The 15,233-nt window shown below is 47.1% G+C and overlaps 1 protein-coding gene across 3 annotated transcripts in view; it reads right to left on the bottom strand.

The window, feature by feature from the left end:
- Window positions 1–10,551: 10,551 nt before the first annotated feature.
- LOC138770144 (testicular acid phosphatase homolog) overlaps window positions 10,552–15,233 on the bottom strand; it is a 62,765-nt gene continuing 58,083 nt past the window's right edge. For all 3 annotated transcript variants that reach the window (XM_069949083.1, XM_069949085.1, XM_069949084.1), the window contains exons 9-11: window positions 14,000–14,106; window positions 13,189–13,364; window positions 10,552–12,256 (exon numbers count right to left, since the gene is read on the bottom strand). In XM_069949083.1, the coding sequence (XP_069805184.1) occupies window positions 12,168–12,256; window positions 13,189–13,364; window positions 14,000–14,106 (372 nt within the window). In that variant the 3' untranslated portion in view covers window positions 10,552–12,167. The remainder of the gene's footprint in view (window positions 12,257–13,188; window positions 13,365–13,999; window positions 14,107–15,233) is intronic.

The raw sequence follows: 15,233 nt of genomic DNA, 5'->3' as shown, positions 1-15,233 counted from the left end.
GGCTTTTCATTGTTTCCATGTCTCTTTTCCACTCCACTCATCACATCCCACTCTTTAGTCCTACAATTCCAGGAGGTTTCAGTAACAAAGAAGGTGACCAGCATCATTGGTAAAGAAGTCACTTTGCCATGCACATTTACCAACACGGATCCTAGTCTCTGGGTGACTCAGATTATGTGGATGCGTCATAGTATTATTTTAGTGGTGTATAGTCCTCATCTCGGCATCCATTCACATGATCCATCGCGTTTCCAGCTAATGGAACCATCTCAATCGAGTGCAACACTCAAGATCTCACCAGTCCGCTACACAGACGAAGGGGGGTACGTGTGTGAGGTATCCACCTTTCCTGGTGGTAATTTCAAAGCCACTACCACTATGGTTGTCAAAGGTGAGTACTAGTGATGAGCGAGTACTGAAATGCTCGGGTGCTCGTTACTCAAAACGAATATCTCCCGATACTCGAGTGCTCAATTCGTGTAACAAACCCCATTGAAGTCAATGGAAGACTCGAGCATTTTTGCAGGGGACTCAGGCTCGGTAGAGGGAAGGTCGTGTAAAAACCTGACAACCACAGAAACTGATGGAAACACAATGGAAATGGACAGGAAACAGCAGTGGCAGCATGTATGCATGCCCATGAGGCTGCCTAATGGCACCATTATGCCTAATTCTGTGCAACAGCCTGGTTAAAACAGAGGTAGGCATATGGACCACCCAAAAATTCAGCCTGACACAGCATGGCGGTGAGGACAGAGTGAACAAGGCCGAAGCGGTAGCCAGTGAGCCTTACAAAAATTATACTAGACACAGCATCGCAGTGAGGACACAGAGAACCATTAAGAAAAATTTATAAAAAATTCAATTAAGAAAAAAGTACAATATATCTATACAAGTAAACAAACTGTGAAATCAAACAACAACCAATGAAAAGTGAAATAAGTGCAGAACTTTAAACTTTTACAATGTGAATTATGAACTGAAAACAGTCACCCAACAATAGTGACATCCCATCCCATTCACTAATGTGACAATTCTTAGTGCTAACTGGTTTAAGTGCTAACAAACAAGCATGAGCACAGCTAGATTTCTTTCTCATACTGTGCAAACTTACAATATGTATATATCCCAACAAATTAACTGAAGGGTAACCATCATTTCCAAATTTCTGACATGTCACCAAACTTGTTAGGGTCCAAGTGCTGACCCTAACCCTACTTGCTTAAAGGAAGGGGCAGAGGGCCCTCAGCAGAGTGCGGCATCTGTTCCTTCCTGATCATCACTTACATACAAACAGACAAACAGAAACAAAAAGGTCACGACCTGACCACCTCTGCCCTATTTTGGCAACTGTTGGGGGTAAGGAGGCTGACATGTCAATATGAAAGTTATAGTCACGTCAATCGTTCTATGAAGTGATAGTTCCCCCCCCCCCCCCCCCTTTAAGGCACAAACAGCATTAACAAACTATTACCTGTGGCGGTGTGTATTCTAAATGTCATTTTTGTCAACTTCATTTCCTTTCTCTCCTTCTCACTTTGAGTTACATCCATGACAACACCCTCACTGTCTGACAACTGGGTCTCACCGTCATCATCAGACACCTCTTCCAACCCCGCTTGCAAGTCCCCACTCTCATCACCCACTGACTGCGTGAGCTGCATAGTTTGGGCATCAGGACAGATCGACTGCTCCGGTTGCTCTGACTCAGGGAAGGGTCCAGAAAACAGTTCCTGGGAGCATGGTGGTGGATCTGAATCCCTTCTTTCCCTGGAGGGGCCAGGCTGTGGGAAAAGAGGCTGAGCTGCTGGAGCAAGGGTTCCACTCCCTTGGGTAGCGTGGGTGGACTGCGTGGAAGACTGGGTGGTGGATAAGTTACTGGACACATTATCCGCTATCCAAGTGATCACCTGTTCACACTGCTGCGGTTTCAATATCGGTCTACCTTGAGACCCCGTAAGTTGGGCAAAGAAGCTAGGGAGTGGACGTCTGCGGTGTGCCACTTCTTCCTCCTAAACAGGTGCTGCTGTGTCACACTGCCCTGAACCACGGCCTCCGGCAACAGCATCACTTGGAACCCCACGCCCTCGTCCTTGACCCTTACCCCTGGGGTTCACCATTTTATGGACACTGCACAGTATGGAACTTAGATAGGCCTTGCGTATGAAATACAGAAATCAGAAAAAATACTTGTGCTTTCACAAGTTTTGGGGGGCTGTACGGTACAATCTGGTAGTGGCAGGACCTATACACACTCTGTGACACCCCATTACAATGAGCAGTGAAGTGCTATGCAGGTGTACTACAAATCCCAGCAATACAGTGTAGTACCCACAAGTTTTTGGGGGGCTGTACGGTACAATCTGGCTAGGCCAGCTGTCATTCACCATCAAGGGTACACCTGATGCCTCTCGACCGGGGGTGGTGAGGCCCCGGCCACGGCTAGACAAAAAAAAAATTAAAACAGCTGGCTGGTTGCCAGGGGCGCGATCGGCGGGCCCACGGCAATCAGTCCCGCTCCTCCGGAGATGTAGTGTGATGTCAGGGCATGGCAGTGAGGACACAGAGAACCATTAGAAGTGAGTAAGGAAGCAATTGAGCCTCCCAATAATTAGTCCAGACACTGCATGGCTGAAGAAGACTTGCCTGTTGGATGATAATTGAAGGAAGAGGAGAAGGAGGAGGAGGAGAGGAAATAACAAGAATCTTTATGTTGAGCGGCTTTCCCGGGGTGGACAGTTGAATTCAGGTGAAATCCAGGCTTTGTTAATTTTTATAAACGTCAGCCTGTCAGCGCTGTCAGTTGACAGGCGGGTGGGCTTATCAGTGATGATGGCACCAGCTGCACTGAAGACACGCTCTGACAACACGCTAGCGGCAGGGCAGCCCAGCACCTCAAAGGTGTAAAGCGCCAGTTCGGGACACGTTCGGGACACGTGATCAGGAAGGAAGGTGGTACGGTCAGCAAGGTACTCCCTCACCATCTTCCTGAAAGCTTCCCCCTTACTCTGTCTGGACTGGGGATGGTTGACATAGTCTTGCTGGGGTGCCATGAAACTGTCAAAAGGCTTTGGAGAGTGTTCCTCTGCCCCTTGACAAGCTGCCTGCTCCACCGCTCCTCTCCCCTACTCTTTGGCCAACAAAACTATGTCCTCTGGCGCTAGTGGTGTCAGATGGGAAGTACATTTTCAGCTTCTGCACCAGGGCCTGTTGATATTGATTCACTCTCATACTGCGTTCCTCAGCAGGAATGACAGTTGAAACGTTCGGTTTGTACCGATGGTCCAGGAGGGTGAACACCCAGTAATCTGTGTTGTCCAAAACCAGTAGTCAACATGGATGCCAGTTAAGGCCCAACAACAAGGAGGCAAGGGCAGGCACACCAGTAGTCAACATGGATGCCAGTTAAGGCCCAGCAACAAGGAGGCAAGGGCAGGCACACCAGTAGTCATCATGGATGCCAGTTAAGGCCCAGCAACAAGGAGGCAAGGGCAGGCACACCAGAAGTCAACATGGATGCCAGTTAAGGCCCAGCAACAAGCAGGCAAGGGCAGGCACACCAGTAGTCAACATGGATGGCAGTTAAGGCCCAGCAACAAGGAGGCAAGGGCAGGCACACCAGTAGTTAACATGGATGCCAGTTAAGGCCCAGCAACAAGATGGCAAGGGCAGGCACACCAGTAGTCAACATGGATGGCAGTTAAGGGCCAGCAACAAGGAGGCAAGGGCAGGCACACCAGTAGTCAACATGGATGCCAGTTAAGGGCCAGCAACAAGGAGGCAAGGGCAGGCACACAGTAGTCAACATGGATGCCAGTTAAGGGCCAGCAACAAGGAGGCAAGGGCAGGCTTACCAGTAGTCAACATGAATGCCAGTTAAGGTCCAGCAACAAGCAGGCAAGGGCAGGCACACCAGTAGTCAACATGGATGCCAGTTAAGGCCCAGCAACAAGGAGGCAAGGGCAGGCACACCAGTAGTCAACATGGATGCCAGTTAAGGCCCAGCAACAAGCAGGCAAGGGCAGGCACACCAGTAGTCAACATGGATGCCAGTTAAGGCTCAGCAACAAGATGGCAAGGGCAGGCACACCAGTAGTCAACATGGATGCCAGTTAAGGGCCAGCAACAAGGAGGCAAGGGCAGGCACACCAGTAGTCAACATGGATGCCAGTTAAGGCCCAGCAACAAGGAGGCAAGGGCAGGCACACCAGTAGTCAACATGGATGCCAGTTAAGGCCCAGCAACAAGGAGGCAAGGGCAGGCACACCAGTAGTCAACATGGATGCCAGTTAAGGCCCAGCAACAAGCAGGCAAGGGCAGGCACACCAGTAGTCAACATGGATGGCAGTTAAGGCCCAGCAACAAGGACGCAAGGGCAGGCACACCAGTAGTCAACATGGATGCCAGTTAAGGCCCAGCAACAAGATGGCAAGGGCAGGCACACCAGTAGTCAACATGGATGCCAGTTAAGGCCCAGCAACAAGGAGGCAAGGGCAGGCACAACAGTAGTCAACATGGATGCCAGTTAAGGGCCAGCAACAAGGAGGCAAGGGCAGGCACACCAGTAGTCAACATGGATGCCAGTTAAGGTCCAGCAACAAGCAGGCAAGGGCAGGCACACCAGTAGTCAACATGGATGCCAGTTAAGGCCCAGCAACAAGGAGGCAAGGGCAGGCACACCAGTAGTCAACATGGATGCCAGTTAAGGCCCAGCAACAAGGAGGCAAGGGCAGGCACACCAGTAGTCAACATGGATGCCAGTTAAGGGCCAGCAACAAGGAGGCAAGGGCAGGCACACCAGTAGTCAACATGAATGCCAGTTAAGGTCCAGCAACAAGCAGGCAAGGGCAGGCACACCAGTAGTCAACATGGATGCCAGTTAAGGCCCAGCAACAAGGAGGCAAGGGCAGGCACACCAGTAGTCAACATGGATGCCAGTTAAGGCCCAGCAACAAGCAGGCAAGGGCAGGCACACCAGTAGTCAACATGGATGCCAGTTAAGGCTCAGCAACAAGATGGCAAGGGCAGGCACACTAGTAGTCAACATGGATGCCAGTTAAGGGCCAGCAACAAGGAGGCAAGGGCAGGCACACCAGTAGTCAACATGGATGCCAGTTAAGGCCCAGCAACAAGGAGGCAAGGGCAGGCACACCAGTAGTCAACATGGATGCCAGTTAAGGCCCAGCAACAAGGAGGCAAGGGCAGGCACACCAGTAGTCAACATGGATGCCAGTTAAGGCCCAGCAACAAGCAGGCAAGGGCAGGCACACCAGTAGTCAACATGGATGGCAGTTAAGGCCCAGCAACAAGGACGCAAGGGCAGGCACACCAGTAGTCAACATGGATGCCAGTTAAGGCCCAGCAACAAGATGGCAAGGGCAGGCACACCAGTAGTCAACATGGATGCCAGTTAAGGCCCAGCAACAAGGAGGCAAGGGCAGGCACAACAGTAGTCAACATGGATGCCAGTTAAGGGCCAGCAACAAGGAGGCAAGGGCAGGCACACCAGTAGTCAACATGGATGCCAGTTAAGGTCCAGCAACAAGCAGGCAAGGGCAGGCACACCAGTAGTCAACATGGATGCCAGTTAAGGCCCAGCAACAAGGAGGCAAGGGCAGGCACACCAGTAGTCAACATGGGTGCCAGTTAAGGCCCAGCAACAAGCAGGCAAGGGCAGGCACACCAGTAGTCAACATGGATAGCAGTTAAGGCCCAGCAACAAGGAGGCAATGGCAGGCACACCAGTAGTCAACATGGATGCCAGTTAAGGCCCAGCAACAAGAAGGCAAGGGCAGGCACACCAATAGTCAACATGGATGCCAGTTAAGGCCCAGCAACAAGGAGGCAAGGGCAGGCACACCAGTAGTCAACATGGATGCCAGTTAAGGGCCAGCAACAAGGAGGCAAGGGCAGGCACACCAGTAGTCAACATGGATGCCAGTTAAGGCCCAGCAACAAGGAGGCAAGGGCAGGCACACCAGTAGTTAACATGGATGCCAGTTAAGGCCCAGCAACAAGGAGGCAAGGGCAGGCACACCAGTAGTCAACATGGATGCCAGTTAAGGTCCAGCAACAAGCAGGCAAGGGCAGGCACACCAGTAGTCAACATGGATGCCAGTTAAGGCCCAGCAACAAGGAGGCAAGGGCAGGCACACCAGTAGTCAACATGGATGCCAGTTAAGGCCCAGCAACAAGGAGGCAAGGGCAGGCACACCAGTAGTGAACATTGATGCCAGTTAAGGCCCAGCAACAAAATGGCAAGGGCAGGCACACCAGTAGTCAACATGGATGCCAGTTAAGGCCCAGCAGTAGCCAACAAGTAGCCTTCTACCCCCAGCACCCTTTTCGATTTTCAATTTGACTGTAGCAGTTAGGGTAACATCCCTGCATAATGTAACTACTCACTTCTACCCCCACCACCCTTTCGATTTTCAATTTGACTGCAGCAGTTGGGGTAACATTCCCTGCATAATGTGACTCACCACCTCTCCCCCCACCACTGTTTTGATTTTGAATTTGACTTTGATCCTTGAGGATCTGGCAATTGTCTCATGCAAAGGGATTATCACTTGAGGAGTAGTGTACTACAAATCCCAGCAATACAGTGTAGTACCCACTAGTTTAGGGGGGGGCTGTACGGTACAATGTGGTAGTGGCTGGACCTAGATACACACTCTGTGATACCCCCTTAGAATGAGCAGTGACGTTTTATAAAGGTGCACTACTAATCCCAGCAATACAGTGTAGTACCCACTAGTTTAGGGGGGGGGCTGTACGGTACTATCTGGTACTGGCTGGACCTAGATACACGCTATGATACCCCCTTACAATGAGCAGTGAAGTTTTATGCAGGTGTACTACAAATCCCAGCAATACAGTGTAGTACCCACTAGTTTAGAGGGGGCTGTACAGTACAATGTGGTAGTGGCTGGACCTAGATACACACTCTATGATACCCCCTTACAATGAGCAGTGAAGTTTTATGCAGGTGTACTACAAATCCCAGTAATACAGTGTAGTACCCACTAGTTTAGGGGGGGCTGTATGGTATAATGTGGTAGTGGCTGGATCTAAATACACACTCTGTGATACCCCCTTACAATGAGCAGTGAAGTTTTATGCAGGTGTACTACAAATCCCAGCAATACAGTGTAGTACCCACTAGTTTAGGGGGGGCTGTACGGTACAATGTGGTAGTGGCTGGACCTAGACACACTCTCTGACACCCCCCGTCCAATGAGTAGTAAAGTTCTATGTAGGTGTACTACAAATCCCAGCAATCCAATGTAGTACAGCAGCACCACCAGCCCCAAAATCAAAAAAGAGTACACTGAGCACTTCTTAGGGGTCTGTATGCAACACCTAATGTCCCCTTTCTGCCAGCAGCCGATCACCACAGTGTGCTGCTGAAATCGTGGTAGCAGCACTGCAAGTCCCAGCCAGCAGTCTGTAGTAATACTATTAACTACTACTGTACATATATATATATATATAGTGACGCCAACAGCACCTGCACTGCGTCAGTGTCTCTTTGTTTGATTTGTGGTGTGTTGCAGAGCAGTTTTAGGCTAGGTTCACACTACGTATATTTCAGTCAGTATTGTGGTCCTCATATTGCAAACCAGGAGTGGATTAAAAACACAGAAAGGATCTGTTCACACAATGTTGAAATTGAGTGGATGGCCGCCATATAACAGTAAATAACGGCCATTATTTCAATACAACAGCCGTTGTTCTAAAATAACAGCAAATATTTTGCCATTAAGTGGCGGCCATCCACTCAATTACAACATTGTGTGAACAGATCCTTTCTGTGTTTTTAATCCACTCCTGGTTTTGGTTGCAATATGAGGACCACAATACTGACTGAAATATACGTAGTGTGAACCCAGCCCCAAACTAGATTTGCATTTCCAGGGAAATACATAGTGCTTGAAAAGAGCGCCCCTTTACCAGTGACTTCCTTTTAAGAGAAACTTTAACCCTGGGTCCCGTCCCTTTAAGAGCAACTTGTGTTCCGTCCCTTTAAGAGCGACTTGGGTCCCATCCCTTTAAGAGCGACTTGGGTCCCGTCCCTTTAAGAGCAACATGGGTCCCGTCCCTTTAAGAGCAACTTGGGTCCCGTCCCTTTAAGAGCAACTTGGGTCCCGTCCCTTTAAGAGCAACTTGGGTCCCATCCCTTTAAGAGCGACTTGGGTCCCTTTAAGAGCGAAATGGGTCCCTTTAAGAGCGACCTTAATGGGACCCAGGTCGCTCTTAAAGGGACCCATTTCGCTCTTAAAGGGACCCAGGTTGCTCTTAAAGGGACCCATTTTGCTCTTAAAGGGACCCAGGTCGCTCTTAAAGGGAACCATTTCGCTCTTACAGGGACCCATTTCGCTCTTACAGGGACCCAGATCGCTCTTAAAGGGACCCAGGTCGCTCTAAAAGGGAAAGGGGTGGCTCTTAAAGGGACAGAGGTCGCTCTTAAAGGGACAGAGGTCGCTCTTAAAGGGACCCAGGTCGCTTTTAAAGGGACCCAGGTCCCTCTTAAAGGTACCCAGGTCGCTCCTAAAGGGACCCATGTCGCTCTTAAAGGGACCCAGGTTGCTCTTTAATAGAGACCCGGGTTCCTTTAAGAGCGACCCGGGTCCCTTTAAGAGCGAAATGGGTCCCTTTAAGACTGACTTGGGTCCCGTCCCTTTAAGAGCGACCTGGGTCCCTTTAAGAGCGACATGGGTCCCTTTAAGAGCGACTTGGGTCCCTTTAAGAGCGACCTGGGTCCTGTCCCTTTAAGAGCAACCTGGGTCCCTTTAAGAGAGACATGGGTCTCTTTAAGAGTTACTTGGCTCCCGTCCCTTTAAGAGTGACATGGGTCTTTTTAAGAGCTACTTGGGTTCCTTTAAGAGCTACTTGGGTCCCGTCCCTTTAAGAGCAACCTGGGTCCCTTTAAGAGCGACATGGGTCCCTTTAAGAGCTACTTGGGTCCCTTTAAGAGCTATTTGGGTCCCGTCCCTTTAAGAGCGACTTGGTTCCCTTTAAGAGTGACATGGGTCCCTTTATGAGCACCTCTGCTACTTATAATGGTAAAGATCATTGCTCGGTTACCATGACAATCTTACTCATGTCAGTGAGACAACAATTGTTAAGGACCTTCCATATATTACATCTTCTATTGGCCAATAGTGGACATGTGACTGTGGATGGTGTGATACATTGCCTAACAAGAACGTAGAGTTCCTATTGGCTGCTATATTTCAGCTATTTGCATATGTGCTGTGATTGGCTGTTAGCGTTTAGCATGTGGCCATTATTTCCAATGGGCCATTATTTTCTATGGGAAATTAGTGGTCTTTAAACGTAAATTTCTTAAAAACAACAACTTTGATCGAAACGAAAAATAGATACCACACCTCTCACCGCTGAGGGCTTCGAAACGCAGTTTGAATGGAGTGTGTGCGCAAAGCGGTTCGGGCTGTATTACGCGCAGAAAAATGGCTAGAAGAAGAAGAAGAAACTAAAACGGAAGAAGAATACGGATTACAATATAGGGATTTTTCAAGCACTATAACAAGACTTTAAGACTGGTTGCTGAAAAAGTGCAGAGTGCTCTCCATGATGTCCTCCTGTCAGTTCCCCACTCACTGCAGCTGCTGCTGACACTTCCTGACCTGTCTGTGCAGTGACAGGCCCCTCTGCCAATCACAGACCATGGCACTGTCCTATCTCGGCCAATGATTGGCTGAGTGGCCAGTCACTGCAGAGACGGCTTTAGAAGTGCCAGTGGCAGTTGTGGTGAGCAGGGAACATACAGCAAGGGCTGCACAGACATCGCTAATATATATATATATATATATATATATATATATATATATATATACACAGCCCTTGCTGCACAATCATCGAGCTGTGTAATAGGCTCAGTAAGCGAATGCCAATCTAGCAGATAGGTGAACTAGCAAGGAAGAAGACATCCTAAAATATTTATATGCTTTGAGGTATTGAAGTAAACATCGCCTGATATCCAAGCCATGAAATTCTCTTTCCGTGTCAGGCTTGGTATTATTCCAAAAAGAGGGAAATCCTGATCAGGTAATACTTACACGTGATAAACTTTCCTCTTGTGTTTGTGATGCAGGTTGATGCTCCTTGAAGATGACCTAAGCTATGGTTGACATGAATACCTTAATAAAATGCAAACATTTCTCATGTACTTGTTTTTGTTTTTGTTCCCTCCCTCACCGCCGGATGACGTCACTGGACCGCAAGCCTCCGAATCACGCCCCTCTGGGACGTGATTACAGCCCCAGACCGTGACTACTTACGCCCCCGGACCGTGACTAGATACGCCCCCGGACCGTGACTACATACGCCCACCAGGACTACATACGCCCACCAGGACTACTTAGCAAAAATTTACATACAGCGCGTGACCTGAACAAAGTAAGATTACTGTCTAATTGAGGGGGGCACAGAGGTTACAGGGGCATATTTGGGAAGTGTGCTGGGTGATCTATCAGCACATATCCTTGTCTTTACATTGATTTTCTGGGTGATTGGTTCCCTTTAAAGGTAATGTATCACCTAAATTTTCTTTGGCCAATTTAGAGTCAGATATTAATGGTTGTTCTTTTATTCTAATCTGTTTCTATTTTTTGACATTAATTTAAATTTATTTCACTATTTGTACATTGTTATGGGGGTGGCCATCTTGCCTGAGCTGTTCTCAGCAGCATTTAGTGACATGCTTTACAGCAAGACTCATGAACAAAAAACAGGCTCTGTCCCTTTGAGATAAATGTGAAACATTTTCTGTTTCCTTTGAAAAGGTCTTTCCACAAGGAGCTGCTATTGTCTCCTATATCTACTGGTGTCACATGTTGCTGCAATGCTGTACAGATCACTTTACAGCAGCTTTTTTTTTTCACAACAAACAGAACAGGAAGTCTCAGCTTAGTTTTCTGCAAGATTTTAGAATTATTTTATAATATTAATAGAAAAAAATGAAAAATGTGAAAAAATGTCACAAAAATTTCTTTAAAAATATGTTTAACATAAAAACATTAATTAAGCAATTAGTCATTTTCTGATGACATATTCCCTTTAAGCAAAGGGAATATGTCATCAGCGGTGCTGCGCTCTTCCTGTTCCCCGGCAATATGGCACTATAGAGCCAATTTTGTCTGATTACAAATAGGATGCATTTTTCCCCTTGATCCATACCAGATTCAGATGCCATGATTAAGAGCCAGGTTGCTCGAAACGCGTCGGCTGTTCTCTTTTAAGAATACCCACAATAAAATTTTAACATTTTATATGAGCTGAAGGAATTCTTTGCTTTCTTTGCTACGGACACCCCGGTAATCCAGGGGCTTTTCCCTTTGTGCTCAATAAGCATAAGGCTACATGAGAAAGCATGAATCTTTAAAGACTGGGCGCTGACCAGGATTGTCTTTCTTGCTATTCCCTTTAAGGCCCTTTTACATGGTTCGTTTATCAGCAATGAGTCTTTTGTGTGGTGATAAAATGTATTGTTACCGTCTGCACATCTCTCTCTGTAAAAAAGAGATGTATGGCCGATAACAATGAATGTTAATGGCTGCACAAACCATACAATGATCATTTGTGCAGCCCAGCTGTGTTCTTCATCGTGTCTTGGCAATGCAACCAAGCGCTGATCTTGCTGAACATCAACTACATCCTTAAACAGCTCCATATCGGACTGTGCAAAGGGACCCTTAAAGTGGTCAATTGGTGACCTATCGGTATGACATCACAGAGTGGTGCTGATGGGTCTAATTCTAAGCACCCCTGTCAATTGTCCTATTTGAAGAGATGTGGCTTCTCTGCTGCAGCCACTTATTGTTGGTCTTTGCAATTGTAACGGCAGCATTATTACATTGATGTGTATGAGACAAGACACATTACAGTGCTTTGCAAGAGTCCGATGCAGCCTGTTCACATAGTTCATTTTTAGGGGGTGCTAGTGGTTGGACCGTCGTAATCTAACATCCCAGTTATCATGTGTAATGTATAGATCATGTAGTCAAGAGAAAGAGGGACCACCAAAACATGATGCAGAATAAAACACAGCATTGTTGGCTCAGTACACTGGTGTTAGGCTGGTATCACACAGCTGTAATAGGGCAATTTTAGAGTTATAACTGAGACATTGGATAGGATTGGACTTAACGGTGTTTGCAAATCCACAACAGACTGACAGCCAGTAAGAGAGAAAGGACTCCTACAACAATGGACAAGGCTAAGATGGTTCCATCTGCAAAGAAAATATGAGAGATGTAATATGGTTCTTAGTGTAACAACTAACACATTACAAACATAGCTATTGTAATTTTCTTGAAAGGGTTTCTCCCATCAGAAATTGACTGTGTGGTGTACCGAGCCCCCTAATTATAGCTTGTTTGGGTCTTAAAGGGGTTCTCTACTTGGAACAACTCGTGCTTGTTAGAAGTGACGCTTGACTCCAAAGGATCAGCTGTAGAGATGAGCGAACCTGGAGCATGCTCGAGTCGATCTGAACCCGAACTTTCAGGATTTGATTAGCGGTGGCTGCTGAAGTTGGATAAAGCCCTAAGGCTATGTGGAAATCATAAATATAGTCATTGGCTGTATCCATGTTTTCCAGACAACCTTAGGGCTTTATCCAACTTCAGCAGCCACCGCTTATCACATGCCGAACGATTGGGTTCGGATGGACTCAAACACAAACACGGTTCACTCATCTCTAGCTGTAATCTGTGGGGAAACTAAGTAATAAGTGTTCAGTTTCCCTACAGTGCCACCTTAGGGGTAAGTGAAGCATTGCACTGTGTCCATTTACATGTGTTATCTGCAGGACAGGATAGGTCCTCCAGTGTGACAGACACTCTTTGTAATTGCTTCTCGCTATGGCAAAAAAATTAAGATCCCTTTGTGTTACTGGGAATCATGATGATGGATGTTTACACAATCAGATCCTCTATCCGTAGACAACAGAGCCCATGGTGTATTGTAGCCCAAGTCCCCCGCCCCATGAGGCACCTATCCTACATAGTATTTAGTATTTTATTGCTATGGGGAAGATACTCTGGTGGGCCCAAGCTGTGACATATTAATATGTCCTGTCATGGAGCCCCAAAGATTAATTTAAAGTAGACAAACAAAAAGTATAGTGAGCCCAAGATACTTTAGTCTGACACTGGGTGTTACCTGTTTTTTGTTGTGGTTCCTGGATTTGGCACTCCTTCCACCAGTCTTGTGGGATAACTGGTACCATTAACTGAGAGAAGAGCCTCAATGGGCAAGGAGATCTACATCCTGGGACCACCATCTCATAGGGTTCTTTATTGGATTCATTACGATAGTACATTCCAATGCTGTAGGTGCTGGGAGAAAATAGGTTAAATGTTAAAGCCACCCTTGATCTGTACCATAGCCACATGAGTGAGCATACCCTTAGCATAAATAGTTTTCCGGCTATATACATCAATCTGGAGCTGGATTCCACCAATGGCTCTGATGGATTCCCCAAGGGTAGAGGCATAGTTGTAGATGCAGGACAAAAACATGAGCCTGGCTGCCATGTTCAGGATAGATTAGAGGGAAGAGTTTGGAGAAGGGAAGAACCTTTACTAGTTACAGGAATCACAATTATAATGAATCAGGGTACCAATCATTTCCACAGTAAGAAAAGGGTATATTCTGGAGATGCTTTCAAGGTGCCGGTAACCTGATTGGATTCTTACCAATAGCGCTGAGCGAACTTCAACGCAAGCGTGTGGTATTTGGTTACTGGTGGTTAAAGGAGTCGGATGCAGCTTAAAGAGTCAAGGAAAACATAGATACAGCCATTGCCTATGGCTGTATCCATGTTTTTCAGGCAGCCTTAGGGCTGCATCCAACTTCTTCATCCACTGGTAATCAAATGCCGTATGATCGGGTTCGGATGGACCCCCACATGCTCGAGGTTCACTCATCTCTATTAACCAACAAACAAGACAGAAAATATTTAGCAACTTACCCATCACTTTCCTTGTAAAATTCAAACAGGTGACATGATGCATATGGAGGGTGGATTCCACTATAGACCCCCAGTGCTCCTTGTAGTGCCAGAATGGTGCTGTCATGCTTAAAGTAAGAGTCCTTGTGTCAGTATCAATAAACTAACAGTGATGTCACTAACACACTGTCTAGCATCCGATTGTTTGTTTTTTTGTCCTGGCCGGTTATGTAAAAGAGGGGGGGACCCTTCATGGTGACATAGCTCTCTCACACACAATAAATCCCACCCCTCATTGTCAAAGCGGGGGGGGGGGGAAATCTTGGTAGTTATATAACATGGTATAATGTATAGTGTAGCGGCACCTGTGTTATATTGTTGGGCTATCTATGGGATATGTAATATGGTAATTTATTGTGTGCTGCTTCTTAGCTGGAGCTGCTGCACAATACATTGTATGTGTGTTAAAGATAACTGGTTGTTAATAAAGCTACTTCAGTAAAAAAAAAAAAGTCATTGTCCAATCACGTAATGTTATGATTTGAACTGGCTGGTGAGGCTGGCGACCAACTGCCACCATCACTGGAGATGTAAACAAGTCTGGTGGCGGCTGTGGTTGCTGAGGGACAATTTTCTGCTCATTTCTCCTGTCACAGACGCCTGATGGACGGCACAGCATCCCAGTACATCCCAGAACATCTACTGGTAAGTATTACTGGTACACACCGCACACAGGACAGCGGAGAGGGACACTGATCATGGGGGGAGACTGGTCATGTTAGGCGGCCATGTAACTAGCTGACATTTATCAGACTTATCTGTACAGGACATAGAGGACATTAGTAATGGCGGCCATGGAGATCTGTAAGAAAAAACTGTCATCTCCAAGACGCGGCCATATAACACTACAGGTTACAGGCTGCTGCCATTCAGATCATACATAGCTCTGTAATCTGGACCATAGAGGAATATGGGGTTGTCTGCAGCCTCCTCAATGACAGATTGTGTTGCATTATACAGACTGGATATTAGAACGTATAGGGGGAGATTTATCCAGCAGTCTTACAGTAGTAATGTTCTCACAGCTTAGCTTTAAAGTTTTCATGAGCTCTAGTAAAATGAAAGCTGAGCTGTGATTGGTTGCTATGGGCGACAGCGGTCTGAATTAGAGGGCTGGGGAGGGCCTGGGAAGGGTGCCTGGAGGGTTCGCGTTAGGGCGGTGGGGCAGGCCTGGGCTGGGAAGGGCGCCGGGAGG

The sequence above is a fragment of the Dendropsophus ebraccatus genome, chromosome 12, assembly GCF_027789765.1.
Source record: "Dendropsophus ebraccatus isolate aDenEbr1 chromosome 12, aDenEbr1.pat, whole genome shotgun sequence".
Classification (NCBI taxonomy): domain Eukaryota; kingdom Metazoa; phylum Chordata; class Amphibia; order Anura; family Hylidae; genus Dendropsophus; species Dendropsophus ebraccatus.
This window is presented reverse-complemented; position numbering and strand designations above follow the sequence as displayed.